At 45.0% G+C, this 18,691-nt stretch overlaps 1 protein-coding gene across 1 annotated transcript; it reads right to left on the reverse strand.

Moving 5' to 3' along the window:
- Positions 1 to 3,524: 3,524 nt before the first annotated feature.
- On the reverse strand, positions 3,525 to 18,368 carry ARPC4 (actin related protein 2/3 complex subunit 4). Its single transcript, XM_084840610.1, has 6 exons — positions 18,314 to 18,368; positions 17,543 to 17,661; positions 10,741 to 10,852; positions 10,557 to 10,652; positions 9,589 to 9,759; positions 3,525 to 4,419 (listed from the first exon to the last, which is right to left on the reverse strand). Exons 1-6 carry the CDS (start codon positions 18,314 to 18,316, stop codon positions 4,414 to 4,416), a joined length of 507 nt encoding a protein of 168 aa, XP_084696736.1. The 5' UTR covers positions 18,317 to 18,368; the 3' UTR covers positions 3,525 to 4,413.
- Between the last annotated feature and the right edge of the window lie 323 nt (positions 18,369 to 18,691).

Raw genomic sequence — 18,691 nt, forward strand, 5'->3', positions numbered from 1 at the left:
AGAGTCAGGCAATTCTTTTTATACAGCTGGGTCATAACAGATGTTATGACCCAGCTGTTCTCTCCCCTGTGAGAGAAGGCTACAACAGCTGGGCTTGTTTAGCTTGGGGAAAAGGAGGGTAAGGGGAGAGATGATAGAGGTGCACAAATTTATTTATGCATGATGTGGAGAATGTGGATAGGGAGACTTTTTTCTCCCTCTCTCAAAATACTAGAACCTGGGGTCATCCCATGAAGCTGATTGGTGGGAGATTCAGGACAGATAAAAGGAAGTCCTCCTTCACACAGCGCATAGTTAAAACTGTGGAATTCGCTACCACAGGAAGTAGCGATCGCCAACAGTTTGGATGGCTCTAAAAGCAAGTTAGACAAATTCCCGGAAGAGAAGGCTAGCCATGGCTACTAGTCCTGATGGCTATGTGCTACCTCCAGTACCAGAGGCAGTGAGCCTATGTACACCAGTTGTTGGGGAACATGGGCAGGAGGGTGCTGTTGTGCTCATGCCCTGCTTGTGGCTTCCTAGTCGACAGCTGGTTAGCCACTGTGTGAACAGAATGCTGGACTAGATGGACCCTGTTCTGATCCAGCATAGTTCTTATGTTCTTACCTTGGTGTCATAGAATCATAGCAGGGATGCATGTCAACTGGCCAGTAAAGAAGCATGGGGAGCAAGTCCCTCCTCACCAAATGCAAGCCTCTTCTCTCTCACACACACACATTTTCTTTTTTGCCCTCTTGTACTAGAGCTGCCCTCATGAATGTATGCCTCCAACATAGAGAATTTTGACAGGCTTCCTATGGGTGACCACATGTCTGGCTGATAGGAAGGAGCAATGCAGTCATCTGAGTTCTCAGGTGAGGTGAGCAACAGGGGGAGGGGGACAAGCCCCAGCACTTGGCAACTCAGCACTGAGAGAGGTTTATGAAGAAGCTGAACTTGCAGGTACCAAACATCTTGTCAGGGATAAGAATCAAGGAAAAGGGGGATGAGGCTTTTGGAGCAGGGAGTAAAGGCATCTGTATTAATAAACAGCGCAGATCAGACCATTGTAGGTACAAGTATCCCCACAGCACAGCTAAGGGGGCACAAAGGCACTAACCATCTGGGATGGTAACGTGTTTGAATGGGACGAGAGGCAGGGCCTTCTCAGTGGCTGCACCCAGATGATGCAACACTTGCCCTGTAAAGTGTGGTTGGTCCCCTCCCTTATTTTTTGCAGTTAACTGAAGGTTTCATTCCTCTGGCTTTTGTAGTATGTGGCAGATACGTTTATGCCAACTGTCTCCTTTATTGTTTTATAGTTTTTTTAGAAAATGAATTGTGATTATTAAATGTTGTAAGCCATTCTGAGTGATGATTTTACAGCACAAGGGCAAGATGTAAATCTTTTAATACATATATAATCAAAAGGGACACACTAGCCCTCATTTACCTTAGGTGTGGCTCATCATACTGTCTCACTGTTACCTCTGATGGATCATTCACATTTTTGGCTCACCCCCATGCTTGAAGTGTGGTCAGGGATAGGCAGACCCCAGTGGACAGTTAACAATTCAACTGTGGATTTCCCCCCCAAGCTTACTTCAGATTGCAAGTGTATGAAACCCACGTGAGGTACAGCAGCAGAATTTGCGGCTCAGAACCAAACAAGCCCCCTAAGATTTGAGGCCTACCTTGAAAGTGAGGGTGAATGGCATTGTAGAGCCAACAGCATGGAATTTTCAGAGAATGTTCAGGATGTCTCACCTGTGACATCAAAGAATATCAGAACCACTTCACATACCAGGCTTCTGTTCCATTCTCCCAGCACTTTGCTTCCAAAGGATTGCACACCATCTATCCATGGCTGAGAAGGGCAACGAGATGCCAGCCATCAGTATGCCAAAATACATGGTAATGCCTTCATTTTGTTATTAACTGTCTCCAAACAGATTCTATGAAGGAGTGTATACTACCAGAATTCTGGATTGTGCACAGGAGACCAACAGCATCAGAAACAAACACTGTCTCAGGGCCCAGCTAGGTAAAGCAGGCACTTCTCAGCAGCAGTGGGGTGTTATATCCAAGTGGCACCAGGTGAATTACATTGAAATTACCAGAGGCATGAGCCACATGTGTAAAATCACTAGCAGCAAAACATAGTTCAAGGAAGTCAATGACAGCCTACGTCTCTTTCCCTTGACAGTGGCACAGGGCAGGATTTAGCATTTATCTAGGCCTCCATCCAAGAGACTAGAAACCAGACCACCAATCCTCCCCTTCTCCCCGCAAATATATTTTGCCCACCCAACCATGATCTCTTCTAAGGTCTTGAGTCACTGCTTATCATATTCATATGGTTCTGCAGTTTGAGACTACTGCAGGGCAGCTAAGCCCCATTTCACCACATAGCTCTTTGCTACAGTGGGCCAATCCTCCATTTCTCACTGCTTGGTCCCAGAATCATTTCAACATCATTTTCCCTCACTGATCATAGTGTAGAAAATGTATGCATATGAAGTACAGCATGAGGATTTCTTTTGCCATCAGTGTATCAGATAGTAGGAAGTAGCCCTCACATTTATTTATAGACTACAGCTCAACAGTCTCTCACTCACAACAGGAGACGCTGAGGTTGAGGAACTAGCAAGTCTACTTCTGCTTAAGAAAGGAATTGTCTAAACCACAGCTTGACAATGTCAAAAGAGTACAGAGACCTTGCTTGCGTGAAGATACCAAAGTGGGATTGTGCTGTCATCTATACACTCCTTTCTTCTTCAAAAGGGAGGAAAGGGAGACCAACCCTTTGCTGTTCAAAGAGGCATTAATGCTTTGAAGCAAGGGATATTTTGTCCACTTTCATCTGAGGAAGAGTCAGCTTTAAGCACAGCATTTAATAACTGATGGAAGTTCTGGCATTAAGAAAACAATGTCGTTTTATCAAAGTTTCAACACGTACACTTCGCTGACTTTGAGGGAAAGATGGCATATAAACAAAATAATTAAACTTGATACCTCCTGTACCACTGAGAGCTAATAAAAGGTGGGTACAGGAGTGCAGACTCTGTTTCTAAACAATTTTTATGTGTGAACTTTAGGAAAAAGAGGAGCAAACTCTACCCTGCAAGAATACTTCTTCACAACAGGGAGGCTTACTTGTTCTCTAGAAAGCAATAGAAAGCTCTGGAATATCCTCACAACTTCATGGAATATGTTGTTCTTTGTAGGGAGCATGGAGGTGGAGTAGAGGGCATGTATTTGTAATATGTCACATGTATGAACACTGTTGAATAGTGCATGGACAAGCTCAAACAATGCAATTTGCCTTTGTTTGAATGAATGAGGCCTATTTTCCATGACAACATAGGAGTAAGCCACAAGGTGACAATTACTTTGAAAAAAATCCTTTGCGGCAAACACAGAAGACCAGTTAATCGTAGCTGCTGGGACACGATAAAAAATCCAAAGCACTTCCCAGGCAAGGCAACACAGCAAGATGGAGCAGGGAGGACACAGTGCACCACAGAGAAACCATGCAAGCACCCTTATGTCAGGAGGCAAGAAAAAAGGCTTTAATGACAGGGAAGAATAAGAAAGTTACAGCAAGTGCCATAGCAAAAAGAACCAAGAGTTACAGATTCCAGCTCCGTCCCGTTCTGCTGATGCCTGGCCTGGCCCATCCCATCGCAGCTCCCTCTGGCACAGGTATGGAGAGGAATAGGGACAGGAGGCAGTGCTGTGCTCAGAATGTGCTGATCCATTGTGGGAGTGGGGGAGAAAGGAGGCTGGAGGGAACAATTTCTCCAGAGATTGGAGTGACTTGGCACAGGGGGCTTGCCATCTCCAGCAGCCAGCTTGCCTGCAAAATCTTGACTCCTACACACCGTTAAGAAGGCAGATCAAGATGGTCACCATGTGGGCACCCCAGGGTGGAACGGCTTGAGGACAGGCTGCCAATTCAGTCAAAGACAGAGATGCTTCAGGCCTCATTTGCTAGGTCCCCACATTAGAGAGAAAGGCAGCTTCCTGTCAGCGATTAGAGGCTATTTTTGCATGCACACCACCAACCTGGAACTCCTGCAGCAACTCTTGCTGAGGGCTGCTAGAGCAATCAAATCCCCCCTCCCCACTTTCCTACAAGGCCTTGGCCACTAGGAGACTCAGACGAATTACAGCAAATGATCAGTCATTAAAAAAAAAGGATATCAAGTCGACACAGTCTTAAACAAGCACAGTTTTGTTCCAAAAAATATTAAAAAGCACCCTCCCCTCCCCTGGGCACGCTGGCGAGCATGGTGTACATTTAGCGGGGACAGCCCCCGCAGGTCTGGCTGCTTCTCATCTCACTCCCGAGCTGTGGCCCTCTCTGTAGCCCCAGCAAGGTGGCTGTGCAGAGAGAATGAGAAAGTAAAGCTGTGGATTCCAGCCCTTGGTCTAGAACTGGGAAAGGAAAAAAGAAAAAAGAGAACAAATTAATGCAAAGATGCATTGTTCCAACCAATGCAATACCAACCTTCATAGACACATATTTTACAATTTAGGGTGCAATCCTATGCATGTTCAGACCAAAGTCCTACAACTTTAAAATGTTTAAATCTTTAAAAGCACCTGGAAGCTTTTACTACCTCTCTCCCCTGTCTCTTGCATTTTCATTGAAATTTGTAGCACAAATCACTGAGATCACATTTCTTGGAACACTGAATCCTACAAGGTCCTATTTGATTCTCACTGGAACCTTCACTAGAATGATCCCCAAAGCATATATTCCAAATATTTCCCATAGGACTTTACAGTGAGCCTGTTTGCATGTCACAACAGCCCCTGCCACGGTCAAGGCTGTTGTGTCATGCAAACACAGCCATTGTTTTTCTGTAATGACCCTGAGTGGTAAGCAAAGCTACAAATCAATAATTCTTCGTGTTCTTTGTGATTCACACATGCAGGGGTTCTGCGCCTGTGCAGATAGATCCTTGTCCGGAATGTTCTAAAGCTAAGCTTTTGATGAGATGTCCATCCCACTCTGGCTTCATTTGTTTCTGAATGCCACAGCAGCAGCACTGCCTAGGAGTACTCTCTACTTTAGTGTGTGTTTTTTTGTCAGGTTTTAAGCCAGGTAACTCCACCTTCATTATTTTTCTTTTGTTTTATTCTTCCTCTTCTTCTTAGCTCCACCTAATTTCTTCTTTTCCTGAGTATTTTCTATTATGGGCTTCTTTTGCCTTCAGGTGCCCCAATTTTGCCTTGGCGCCCACGGCCACCATCTTCTGTTGGGTCCACTTCAAGTGATGCAGATACAGCATGTTATGCAATTGAATCCCATGCTGCTCCACCACTTGGTAGCAACAACCACAACCTCGGCATCTACAGTATTGCTAACCCTGGTACCAACACTGCCCACCTCAGTTTTAACATTACCCATGTTGGTGTCAATGCTATTTAGTACAAGTGCTACAGTACCAACACATTCTAATTCACCTGTACAGAAGACCATCTCCATCAGTACCTTTATCATCATAGCATACCAGAAGCCTTGCATTAGTAAAGGCATCCGCTGTTCCCATTTCTGAGCTAGAGGACTCAGTCTGACTCAACATTGTTGATGGTGGCTTCTACAATCTTTCCAGATGCAGCAGTTGGAGACCAGACCCCTCTCTGACCTACCAAGGTATCTACCCTTATGTGGAGCTACTCAGGATGAAGGGCCTGTATTTCAGCCTGCCTGTTCTGACTCCGCTACTCCGATGGTAACCCCGGCTTTACTTTAGGCCATTAAGGGACCGTGGAGAATTCCATCCTCCGTTGCTCCCCACCTCAAAGCACCTGGAGAACTTGCATAGGGGGCAGGAAGAAGGCTGTTTTCCTCTTCAGATACCCTGCCCCCAAATCAACTTTAGTGCAGTCACCCCAAGAGCAAGTCGCATGCATCACTGATAATATGGGGAGCACAATGTGGCCACTTGTGTGTACACATAGGCTGGCCACAGAACAGAGAATGCAGATCAACACACTCGAGTAGCTTGCAGTAACCAAGGCCTGTCAAGCTTTTGAGACTTCCCTGATGGGTCACATGGTACAGGTGGCCACAGACAACATGGCCACTGTTTTCTATACAAACAAGCAGGGCAGTACGCTAATTCCAGGACTCTACTCGATCTGGCCTGGGACTGACTTATGCAGCACTGCATTTTGCTAGTGGGAGAAGACAACATCATAGCAGATGGGCTCAATCACAGACATCTTGCCTCTGGAGAGTGCTGGATAGTGACCTGTTTGCCACCAGAAGCAACCGCCACTGCACAGGGAACAACAGGGAAGGCAAAGAGCCAACCTCCCTTGGAGATGCCCTCTTCCACTGTTGGTCAGGCCCTCTTTTATAAACCTTTGCTCCTATACCTCTCTTCACAGAGGTCATAACCATAAGCCAGCCACTTGTATGTCCTACCAGGCAAAGCAGACTCCCCCCATTGATGGCTGATCAGGGACAAGGCCTGGTAAACATCCTGCTCCATCATGTTCTACCATTTCTTCTTTCATTACAAGCAGATGTAAAATTTAACAGGTGGCCATTTCAAATACTGATTCTTACAGTTCCACCATTTCTCATCTTACTGTTAAGCATTTCCTTAGGGAACTCCTCAACTAGCACCTGCCCTTATCCACCTCTCTCTCCCCTTGCAGTTTGTTGGTAGTCCCCAGGGGGCTGATCACCAAGCCATTTGAACCAATCAAGACATGTTCCCTCAGATTACTCATGATAAAAGTTGCATTCTTTAGAACAGTCACGTCTGCGCAGTGAGCTCTGCACTCTAAGGGCCGATGTACCTCATTGTCGTATTGCTCTTACAGTCAGGTTCCATTGTCGTATTGCTCTTACAGTCAGGACGTTTTTCCTGATGTTCAGCCGGAATCTGGCTTCCTGTCACTTGAGCCCATTATTCCGTGTCCTGCACTCTGGGATGATCAAGAAGAGATCCTGGCCTTCCTCTCTGTGACAACCTTTCAAGTACTTGAACAGTGCTATCATATCTCCCCTCAGTCTTCTCTTCTCAAGGCTAAACATGCCCAGTTCTTTCAGTCTCTCTTCATAGGGCTTTGTTTCCAGTCTCCTGATCATCTTTGTTTCCCTCCTCTGAACCCTCTCCAGTTTGTCTGCATCCTTCTTAAAGTGTGGTGCCCAGAACTGGACACAGTACTCCAGATGAGGCCTAACCAGTGCTGAGTAGAGGGGAACTAGTACTTCCCGGGATTTGGAAGTGATGCTTCTATTAATGCAGCCCAAAATAGCATTGGCCTTTTTTGCAGCCACATCACATGGTTGGCTCATATTCAACTTGTGATCGACAACAGTTCCAAGATCCTTCTCGCTTGTAGTGTTGTTGAGCCACATATCCCCCATCTTGTAACTGTGCATTTGGTTTCTTTTTCCTAGGTGCAGAACTTGGCATTTATCCCTTTTAAATGTCATTCTGTTGTTTTCTGCCCAGCGCTCCAATCTATCCAGATCACTTTGAATTTTGTTTGTCTTCCAAAGTATTAGCTATCCCGCCCAATTTTGTGTCATCTGCAAATTTGATCAGCATTCCCTGCACCTCCTCCTCCAAGTCATTAATAAAAATGTTGAAGAGCACTGGGCCCAGGACTGAGCCCTGCGGTACCCCACTCGTTACCTCTCCCCAGTTTGAGAAGGTCCCATTGATAAGCACTCTTTGAGTCCGATTCTGTAGCCAACTGTGGATCCACCGGATCATTGTTTCATCTAGCCCGCTTTGAGCTAGTTTGCTCATCAGGATATCATGGGGCATTTTGTCGAAAGCTTTGATGAAGTCGAGGTATATGATGTCTACAGCATTCCCACGGTCTACAAGGGAGGTTACTTGATCAAAACATGAGATCAGATTTGTCTGGCAGGACTTGTTTTTGACAAATCCATGTTGGCTTCTAGTAATCATGGCATTGTTGTCAAGGTGCTTCCAGATGGATTGCTTTATGATCTGCTCCAGAATTTTCCCAGGGGTTGATGTCAGACTGACTGGTCTGTAGTTCCCAGGTTCCTCCTTTTTACCCTTTTTGAAGATAGGGACAACATTAGCCCTCCTCCAGTCATCTGGCACTTCCCCCATCCTCCATGATTTCTCAAAGATAATAGACAGCGGTTCTGAGAGTTCTTCTGCCAGTTCCTTTATGACTCTAGGATGCAGTTCATCTGGCCCTGGAGATTTGAACTCATTCAAAGTAATTAGGTGTTCCTTGACCATATGCCTATCAATCTGAAGCTGCAATCCTGCCCCTTCAGCCTGTACATTGCCTTTGCCAGGGGGGTCATAGACCCTCTTTTGGGAGAAGACTGAGCCAAAGTAGGAATTGAGCACCTCTGCCTTTTCTTTGTCATCTGTGGCAATATCTTGGTTAAGCATCTTGCTTAAACATCTTGGTTAAGATGTGTCATCTTAACCAAGGTATCATCTTATCTGTCTTTTCCCCTAAACCTGTATTGCCACTTGAAGTGTCCCTTCACTTGTTAGATATCCACGATGATATTGCCTTTTACCTTGATTACACTGCAGCTCTATGAAAGACACAGGGACTGTTCATATGTCAGGATAGCTTGTGTCAAGGCTCATCTGTCTCCTCAAAGAGATTTGCCAAGTGGGTGGCCACAGTAATCATGCTCTTCTATGAGGTAGCATGCCCACCCACACCACTGAGTGTCTGTAGCTATTCCACCAAGGCCATGGCTTCATCTGCTGCTTTTTTCTGCAGGGTCTCCCTGCCAGAATTGTGCTGAGTGGATACCTGGTCCCAGCCTTCCACATTTATACATCATTACAGACTAGATGTCCGAGCCAGATCAGATGCCAGATTTGATTGGGCTGTCCTGTCCTCCATGCATCTGCTCTGCTTCTGGTAGGTAGTCTGCTAGTCACCCATATGTGTGAGTCACAGAGACCATGAAGGAGGAGAGTTTGCTTACATGTAACTGTGGTTCTTCATGCAATCATCTGTGTACTCACACAACCCACCCTCCTCCCCCATATCAGGTGCCAGCATGGTCACCCTCTGTCCTGCTCATTACCTTTCTGCTAGAGCAGTCTTGGGAACTGAGTTGGAAGAACAGGAGCCACAGCCTTTGGGCTTGCACACTGGTGGGGGCAGGCTTCCCGCCAACAGCTCAGTCTTAGAACGTTCTGAACGAGGCTCTGCACAGTCCCACCACATGTATGAGTGCCCAGATGACCACTCAAAGAACCACAGTTGCATGAAAGTAATTTTTTCTTACTCTCACAAGGCTACATGGTGAGCCTCACAGTTGAGAAGGGATTTGAAGTTATCATTCTCATGCTCACAGACAATATTACAAAGACCCCTACCGGCTCTAAAAACATTTAGCAAACAATGCCTAGGATGTGGTTCTCCATTTTCATCTCTAAATAATGCTGACTTTGTACGAAGGCCACCTCTCATTCTAGCCTCACCCCAACACTACATTGGCTCCCTTCTACATATGATGTGGGTAGTCTGATGACCTGCCACCCACCCACCCACAACCGACTGGCGAATTCCAGCATACTATCTGGGCATCACTTTGGTAGCATCCAGCAAAAGCCTTACATTCTTGAGGAACTCCTCCGCCACAATGCGAGCCCTGGCATTGACTGACAGCTTCATCTCGCTGATTTCCTTGTCAATTTCCTCCATGAAATGAATGACAAAGTCCACCAGCTTGTGCTTGTACATCTGCTCTGTATGGAAATTTGTGATCAGGAAGCTGATATCATAGCCCTGGGATAAAAGGAAGACTGCTAATCATTAGCATGTCAAGCCAAGGCTCACCCATTGTTCCTCCTACTCACTGTGTCACCTACTCAGCACGGGCAGAAGGTTAATCCAACCTCTTTTTGGTAAATACCTAGCAGAATGGGGACTTTTCCTTCCAAAAGAGACATTATCTGCAGATAAATATAGAATGTTCGGGGTTTCTGGCATAGCACTATTTGAAGCCAGTCTGTACTAGCTAAACAGTCAATAAAGCCAATAACTGAAAAAGAAGCAGAACAGACAGACCACACTGGAGCCCTGTTGGCTGTGTTCAGCACTTAGCTGCTGATACTGCACCATCGCCAATTATGGGGACAGCCATCTTACATTCTTCTGAGTGTGTTAGAGCAAACACACACTTCAGGAGCAAGCACAAAAGCCAAGGCATTAACATTCACACTAACCCAGTTAGTATGATGCTATTCAAACTCACCAGGCTTGACACAAGAGCACTCTAAGAGAGGTGAGACTACAAATTTGAGCGATAGCAGTCCTGTTATGTAGTAAGCTCATTGCTAACTACTGCTACTCACTGCTAATTCTAGCCTGGAAGGAGGTCACTACTGTTAATCAAATATTCCTTAAAGATAAAAGGCTTATCTCCTGAGAGACAGCTTAATACTATGTGTGGCATATCCCCCACCCCAGTGCTACAACAGCTATTGAAAGAACAGCCTGTGCTAGATGTTGCCCTTTTTGTCTCAAAGGCAAAAGGAGGAGCATCTTGCATCATGTCAGTGACACTGGTCAGGTCTCATCACCTCAACTGGTTTCCGACGTAAAATGAAGAAGTTCTCTGCTCTCATCATCATGAAACGCATAAATTTGTGACACAGGATCTTCTCAATCTCATCAGCCTGCAGAAGGGAAAGGGACACCCGTCAACATTTCTCCTGGCAGAGTTGCATTGACCACCCCACTCCTCATCTCCCATGCTTGCCTTACCTGTTTCACAGCAATGCTAACTCGCACAGAATTGATGGACCCTTCAATTAGGACTTTCTCTTTCTCATTTCTGCTGATAATCACTGGCTGCAACAGGAGCTCCTTGCTACTTCTGCAAACCCACAGAGACAGATATATCCATATCAGAGATCCAGGAAACACAGAGGGGCATATCCGGTCTTTCCTTTGGATGGATTCCAGCATAACATAATTCACTGCTCTCAATGTGTTGTATTCCTAAATGCAAGCTCCTCAAAGTTAAGGACATAACATCAGAAGAGTTGCATTGGATCATCCCACAGGCCTATCTAATCCACCATTCTGTCCCCAGAGTGAAGAGATGCATCTGGGAACCCCACAAACAAGACATGAGCACAACAGCACTCTCCCATTCACGTTCCCAGCATCTGGTATACCTCTGATACTGGTAGCTTATAGCCAGCATGACTATCAGCCACGGATAGCCTTATCCTCCATGAATATGTCTAATTCCCTACATCACTACATCTTATAGTAGCAAATTCCATAGTTTAAGTATCCTTGCCCAAAGAAGGTGATGTAGAAGGGATTAATCCAATTACTTGACCAGCAGCATGTAAATAGTACATCCGTATGAGCATAAGCAGAGGTGGCAGCTCATACTCTCCTCACAAAGTGTCATGTCAGAAGTTGCCTCTCCATAATGTTTAATTCACTCCCCACAGTCCAATACTGTCTCCTTTCTTCTGTGAAGATCTCCATGTCTGTAGATCAGTCAGCTCTAGAATCTGGCTGCTCTTGCAACTAGCTAGAAGACCAAAGAGGTCTAGTCTGGCAGTTGCAGGCATGTGCTTTTTTTAGCACTAGTCAAGACTGGCAGGCAGTTCTTTCCGTAGATTTATAGCTGCATCTTTAGCTCCTACAGAAGTTACTGGATTCAGTAAACAGCAGTGGAGAAGAACCATGTAACTAATCTCAGTTCTTATCCCTGTATTTGCAAAATGGAAAAACAACCCACCATAAAACTCAGAGTGCACAAGTATGATCTAGCAAATAGGAGTGTTGGACTGGGGACACAACTTTTCAACCTCCTGCTTATCTGTTATAGACTCTCCGAGTGGCTTTGGGCTTGTCACACCCCACCACAGTACCTTGTCTGTAGAACACTGACATACCACACAGTTGCTGGAAGGATAGGGATAAAAAAATACCAGGAGCTGGAACAAAAGCTCTGATATCACCACTGCAGATTGGATGCCAGCTAACACACCCATGTGAATCATAGTACATTAGTCATATATGCATTGAGAGATTATCGATTTGCTTCACAATTGAGACCCTATTTAAATATTTCTCTAGGCTTGCAACTGACATGATTCAATAACATTTCAAGTAGGGAAAAATTTGCACACAATCTTGACACTTGGGAGTTATGTGGCTTCCTTTTCACAGTTTCAAAGGGAAAAATCCATTTCCTACAAGCCTCTACCTTTGTGTGATAGTATATAAAAGCATAAACCAATGCATTTTTATTCATCTATCAGCTATGCAGATTTCCAGGGACTTGCTATAGCTTTAAATATGATCTCAAAACATAATATATATACTTGAGAAGCTTTCATTTAAAAAAGCTTTCTCGCTCTCATGATGGAGAAAACATTAAGCTAAGTAAACAGTTCTACTAGAGTAGCAGAAAACAGACTCTGAACAAGTTTTCCATTGGTCAGGGAGTAGCCTAGCTGCTTGCCTTCTGTACTCCCCAACTTGTTTTCCTGCCCATACACACCTATGTCTCCTTCAATAACCCTTCACAAGGGAACCTTAGTATCAAATTCTGAAAAAACATACAAAATTCTGCAGTTGTGCAAAACATGCAAATTAAATAAATAAAATCTGAGCAAGTTCCTAAATTGCCTTCAGTTATTCCAACTGTTATAAACTCCTACATATGGAGATATGTTTTCTACAGAGAATACCCTAAGAAATAGGTTTTGGAAGAACTGAACACACTGATCCTGACAGCACAAGCTTTTCTAAAAACACTGCAGTCAAGCCTTCATATATGCCTGAGAAAGGGGCACAGCAGGGATTTTCCTTGGAGAGGGACTATAAAGCCACTGCAATATAGCAGTTTGAGTCAAATTATAAAGGCTGGGCTGGGCAATATAAAAGCTGGGCTATAAAGCAGGGCTGGGCAAATAGTAGATCTCTGGATGTTTTGGTCATGCTGGAAGGGGCTTCTAGGAATTGAAGCCTAAAACATCTGGAGATCTGCCTTCTGTCCACCCTTGCTCTAAAACATCAAGAATGGAACATCACAGGAACCAGTTAGAAGGAATCAGTCTGCAAAGGACTAGAAACAGGCCTTGATTGTAAGGAAACTACAAGGGAATGGAATAGGACTTGAAGAATCTTTAAAAGGAGATATAGGGAGGGACACAGACAGCAATCTGACCTCCTCAAGACCCAGAGGAAGTTATCAAGAGAAAATAGAAGACTGAGCTAGTGCACCAAAACCTTGCCAGGCCTGCAGCAGATGCAGCATAGGTCTCTTCAGTTATAGCAGTAAAAGGCCAAAGAAGAATACTCCAGAATCCAGTAGCAACACTTCCAATATCAGGATTCTTTTGAGCCACTTCTTTCTTTCCTATATTAATCTATTTAAGAACATAAGAACAGTGCATCTTATTCCCACAGCAGTCAAGCAGATGCCTCTGGAAAGCCCACAAGGAGGAAGACACCAGTACAATAGCACTCTCCCACTTGTGCTCCCCAGCAACTGGTATGCAGAGGCATACTGCTTCCAATACTGGAGAAAATAAAAGCCATCATGACAAGCACACATTGATAGCTTTCTCCTCCATGGATCCATCTAATCCCCTTTTGAAGCTGCCCAAATTGGTGGCCATCACTACATCTTGTGGTAGCAAATTCCATGGTTTAACTATATGCTGTGCGAAATAGTACTTTTATCTGCCCTCAATCTCCTACCATTCAGTTTCATTGGATGCCCCTGGGTTCTAGTATTATGAGACAGGGAGAAAACGTCTCTCTATCCACTTTCTCCACACCATGCATAGTTTTATACACCTCTATCACATACCCTTTATTTGCTTTTCCCCCATAAGCTAAAAAGTCCTAAACGTTGTAACCTTCTCTCAAAGGGCAGTTGTTCCATCCCCTTGATCATTTTGGTTGCCCTTTTCTGCATTCACAAGTTTGGTCAAATAAAAGTGATCTCCTGTTTAAAATTTCTGCATATATTTTAAAAAGAGAGGCTACCAATATATCCTAGGCAAACTTGGCATACAGGCACACTGCATCCAAACAGTTCAATAACTCACTCTACATCAGGCAGAGAAAATTCTCAGATTCAAGATTCATGGAACTCTGTTTCATGTATTCCTTTTGTGAAACCAAGGACTCTCCCTAAAGTTATTGATGAACGTCCCTGCGGGATCAGACCAATGGTCTATATGTGCCAGTTCACTGTTTTGCACTGTGGCCAACTAGTAACCTCTGGGAAGCCCACAGCAGGGCACAAAGGCATTGTTATTGTTACCATCATCTTTAAATATGTTCCACCCTTCCTCCCAAGGAAGCCCCCACTGCTGTTGGCTCGTTAGTAAACTGCCACTAAACATTAAAGTTCTACTTAGCCATCACTGGCCAATAACTGATGACAGATCTATCCTCCCTGAATCTGTCTAACCCCCCATTTAATGCCAACTAAACCAGCGGTGATCAACACATCTTGTGACAGCTAATTCATAAATTAATTATACATTATGTGAAGTGCTTCCTTTTGTCTTTCCTCACTCTACTGCCAATCAGTGTCACCTGTGATCCCACAATCGAATATGCTGAGAGATGGAGAAAAGGTACTTCCTATCCACACCATGCATCATTTTATAAACCCCTGTCACATCTCCCTTAAGTATAACCTGTGCTCACTCTAAACTAAAAAAAGCCCCAAACACTTTTGCTTTCATTGTACAGAATGTGCTACAATCACTTGAATATTTGGGTTGCCCTTTTCTGCATCTTTTCCAGTTCTGCAATATCTTTTCTAAGATGGGGTGAACAAAGTATTCCAAATGTGGCAACACCATAAAACCATTGTGATACTGGCTGCCTTATTTTCCATCCTTTTGCTAATAATACGTAGTATGGAATTTGCCATCACACACAGTGTTGATATTTTCACTCATGAACCCAAGATCTCTTTCCTGCTTAGTCACTGCCTGGTCAGACCTCATCAATATATATGTGAAGTTAGGGGTTTTTTGTACTGATGGGCCTTGCTTTACACTTATTTAAATTGAATCTTATTTGCTTTTTGGTTGCTCTTCACCCAATCTGGAGAGATCCTTTTGACACTTTTTTGCAATCAGCTTGGTTTTTGACATGCTGAATAATGTTATCCACGACCTTAACCATCTCCCTGTTCACCCTTGGCTCCATATCCTTCATAGCAGAACCTGTGTGTTTATGTTTACCTTATGCTTCCTGTTTGTTCATCAGTTACTAATCCATAAGAAGACCTGTCCTATGACTGCTAAGTTTACCTAGGAGCCTTTGGTGAGGGACTTAAGTTAAAATACATAACATCTACCAGATCACCCCTCTTCTATATGATTGCTGATGCTCTATTAAATGAAGATTAACTGCACCTAAGATAGTTTGCAAGGCATATAGGATATTTCAAATTCACATGTAACGCAGCACCTACTAAAACCAGGACTTGATTTGCTTGCTTAAACAGTTGACACTCATTTGTCATATGGAACACTGTTTTCAATCCTCTGCTCAAGAAGAACGAATAAGGATGTATCCACAATCTCACTTTGAAAGAAGGGGGGGAAACAGAAGGGATGGGGCCATAGCTCAGTGGTAGAGCACATGCATGGCATACAGAAAGTCCCAAAAGTTCAATCCCTGGCATCTCCAGGTAGGGCTGGAAAAAAATCCTGCCTGAAACCCTGGAGAGCTGCTGCCAGTCAGTGTCAATAATATTGGGCAAGATGGGCCAGTGGACTGACTCTGCAAAAGGAAGCTTCCTATATTCCTAATATATTCAGGGAAATGTCAGAATAAAAGAAAATGAGGGGTAAAGAGAGACTGTGGCCTGAAGAAAGTAACAGAAGAGGAAGCATGTGGTGGGAGGGGGAAAAGAACAAGATGACTGTTGTAGAGACCAGGGAGGTTCAGACCAAAGCACATGTACATCAACCAAGGGATGGAGACAGAAGTGGGGAAGGACACTATGGGGCAGCTTCTGTAGAAGCAAGGCAAAGGAAGCAGCAGCAGGAAAATCACTGGTGTGTGTGTGTCTGTATATACGGCACAATTACTTTCTACTGTGAGATAAGCAGATGGCAAGCTTAGCCCCCACTCCATGCAGACTCTTTCCCATTCTAAATTTAAGTCAACAGAGTGGGATTTACTCCACTGATTTGCATCGCATTGTTTCTCTAGCTATGGGCTGAGCACCCATCAAGAGGCACGGGAAACCCTCAAGTGGGAGGGCAGGAAGGATTGCCAGCGTGGCCATGGGTGTCTGAGCAGTTGCAGTTTTCCTTCCATGGCAAGAAAGGGGCAAACTAGCCTTTCCAGATGGAAAGCAACAGGAAAAAGATAAAATGCCTGTTTATCCCCATCTTGCCGTGCTGCTGCTCCCTGTATGGCTGTCTTTGCTCTACCCTCCCCCCAAAACTCAGTACAACAAAGTAAGCCATAGCAAAAGGAAATGGAGGTCTTTGAATGCCCCAGTTCCACAGGGAAACTTAATGTGTACTCTTTGAAACCAAGCCTATTCTGCAAGTTGAACATGTTCAGAAGGCATCTGCGATTTCAGAATGCATGAGAAACAGTTGTATGGAGAAAGGGGAAGGGGTTGCCAAACAAGAGAATCAGGAGATGGGGGTGTGGCATCATTGCACATCTGCATTCACTATGTATGTTCCGCAGCTAAAAGGCCTATCTGAGAACCTCTGATCTGGAATTACATAGTAATATGAGAGTCACCATACTAAAAGGAAAAACCAAAAACCCAGATTTTGTATGACAGGCAAGCCATCATTACACCATCATGAACAACAGCATCTACATTAGGATGGTATGATACTTGAGCCATGGAAGTTTAGTACAATACTACTGTAATTACAAAAATAAGATGGAATGAATGGAAACAATAAAAAGAGGAAAAACTGAGGAGCTTGAAGCCAGCAGTGGTGTGACAATTGGATCTAGTTGTGATAAAGGGAGAAATATATAGAGCAAAAGATTTAACTAACAGTGAAAATCTTTGGAACTCCACAGATAGCAGTTGTGTCAACACAGAAATGCTATGGAAAACTTTGGAGAAGGTGGAAGTGTTGAAGAAGATGCACAAATATCTTTCCACCACCAGTCTACCCCAACAAATATTATTTCAGTTTGTGGTCTGTTACAATCTCGACACTCCCTCTTTCTGATCCCCATGACAACCTTCACACCATCCCATTCATTCTCCCATAACTCCTCTTGTCATTTTCCCACTTCCTTATGTCATTTTTACTCCTCACCCTTTTTACCCCACCACCTGTTGCCTGTGCTTCTGCATTGAGTGTCTCCCACATCTTTAAAGGGCTTTGCCATCAGCTGCCCTTTAGCGTCATACCCACTTTTTTAACACTACCCAGAGATTTTTTAAAAACCATCTGTTTACTGTAATTCATCACACTCTGAAAGAAAAGGGCATGGACTGACAAGGCCACAAGAAAGCTGTTCTCTCCCCCACATAAAACCAATACAGCCTCATTCTTCTCTAACCCGTACGCACCTGACTTCCACCTCAGGCTTGTTGTGCCGCTCCACCACTTGGGATGAGAAATTCTCCAGGCACAGGGCGGCCTGCAGGGTAGACCGCACTGCATTGAGATAGGGGCGGAGAGTGGCAGTCTGTAACGAAGGAGGCAAGACGTCAGACATCACAAACCCTCTAGAACCCCAAGACAACACACCTTAAACATGGTCCATAACATCACCACACACCTTCCTTTCCATAGGAACCTACTAGAGCACTGGGTCACCGACCACCGTGCAGAATGGTGGTTGGTCACCGCAAGAAAGGTGGTCAGGTTCTTGCAGAAGCTTAAATGTAAGGTGCCACAATGCTGTTGTTGCAGACTAACAGGGTTACCCTTCTGGAAAAATTACTGCCATACGATCTCCAATAACGAGTAGCAGCTTCCCGAAGTCTCGAGGACGGGGCTCTTCCCTTTTAATTGAGAGGTTACAGCAGCCCGCGACCCACGCCGTCCCCCACGACAGCTCCCAATCCCCATCAGCAGAGCCTGACAGCGTTTCCCCCGCATCTTCCGCTCCCACACTGGCAAGCTACCACCCAGCGAAAGTCCTCCTCTTCCAGCCTAACATCCTCCCTTCTCTTTGGGCAAGCCTCATACTCACCTTCCCGGCTCAGGCACCCACCGCTTCTCCTTCCTCTCCCCCAAAGGCAACCCTAACATACGTCCCTTCCTGGACCCCCCTCCCGCGGTCCAACGGGCGTTCACCCACCCCACCCCACTCACTCACCCACCCACCCACTTACCATGGTTGCAAAACCGGTGGCGGCGACAGCCTTGGCTCTAGGTCCCGAAAACGGAAGCGGAAATCGCCCCCGCCTGGAAAAAAAGGTTCTACACTTCCGGAATATCTGGGCCGTTCCAAAACGTTCCGGACGTGGGTGGGGTGTTCTATATCCCCACCACCTAGTTACTTTCACTCTCTCCGACTTACTAGAATACAGATGGTGCTGATGGGGAAAGACTTGCCAGTATAACACCGAAGGGGATCTAAATACCCTCACGCGCGTGACAAGAGCGATTTCCTTGTCATTCCGTCCCTCCTCTCCCCCTCGCTTCTCAGTTGGTATAACCCAGCCTCCCTGGCTCCATATTTGGGAAGAAGAGGGGGCGTGGGCGTGATC

This window comes from Heloderma suspectum, chromosome 2 (genome assembly GCF_057233095.1).
Source record: "Heloderma suspectum isolate Gila_16-S chromosome 2, 16-S_ref, whole genome shotgun sequence".
NCBI classification, from domain to species: Eukaryota; Metazoa; Chordata; class Lepidosauria; order Squamata; family Helodermatidae; genus Heloderma; species Heloderma suspectum.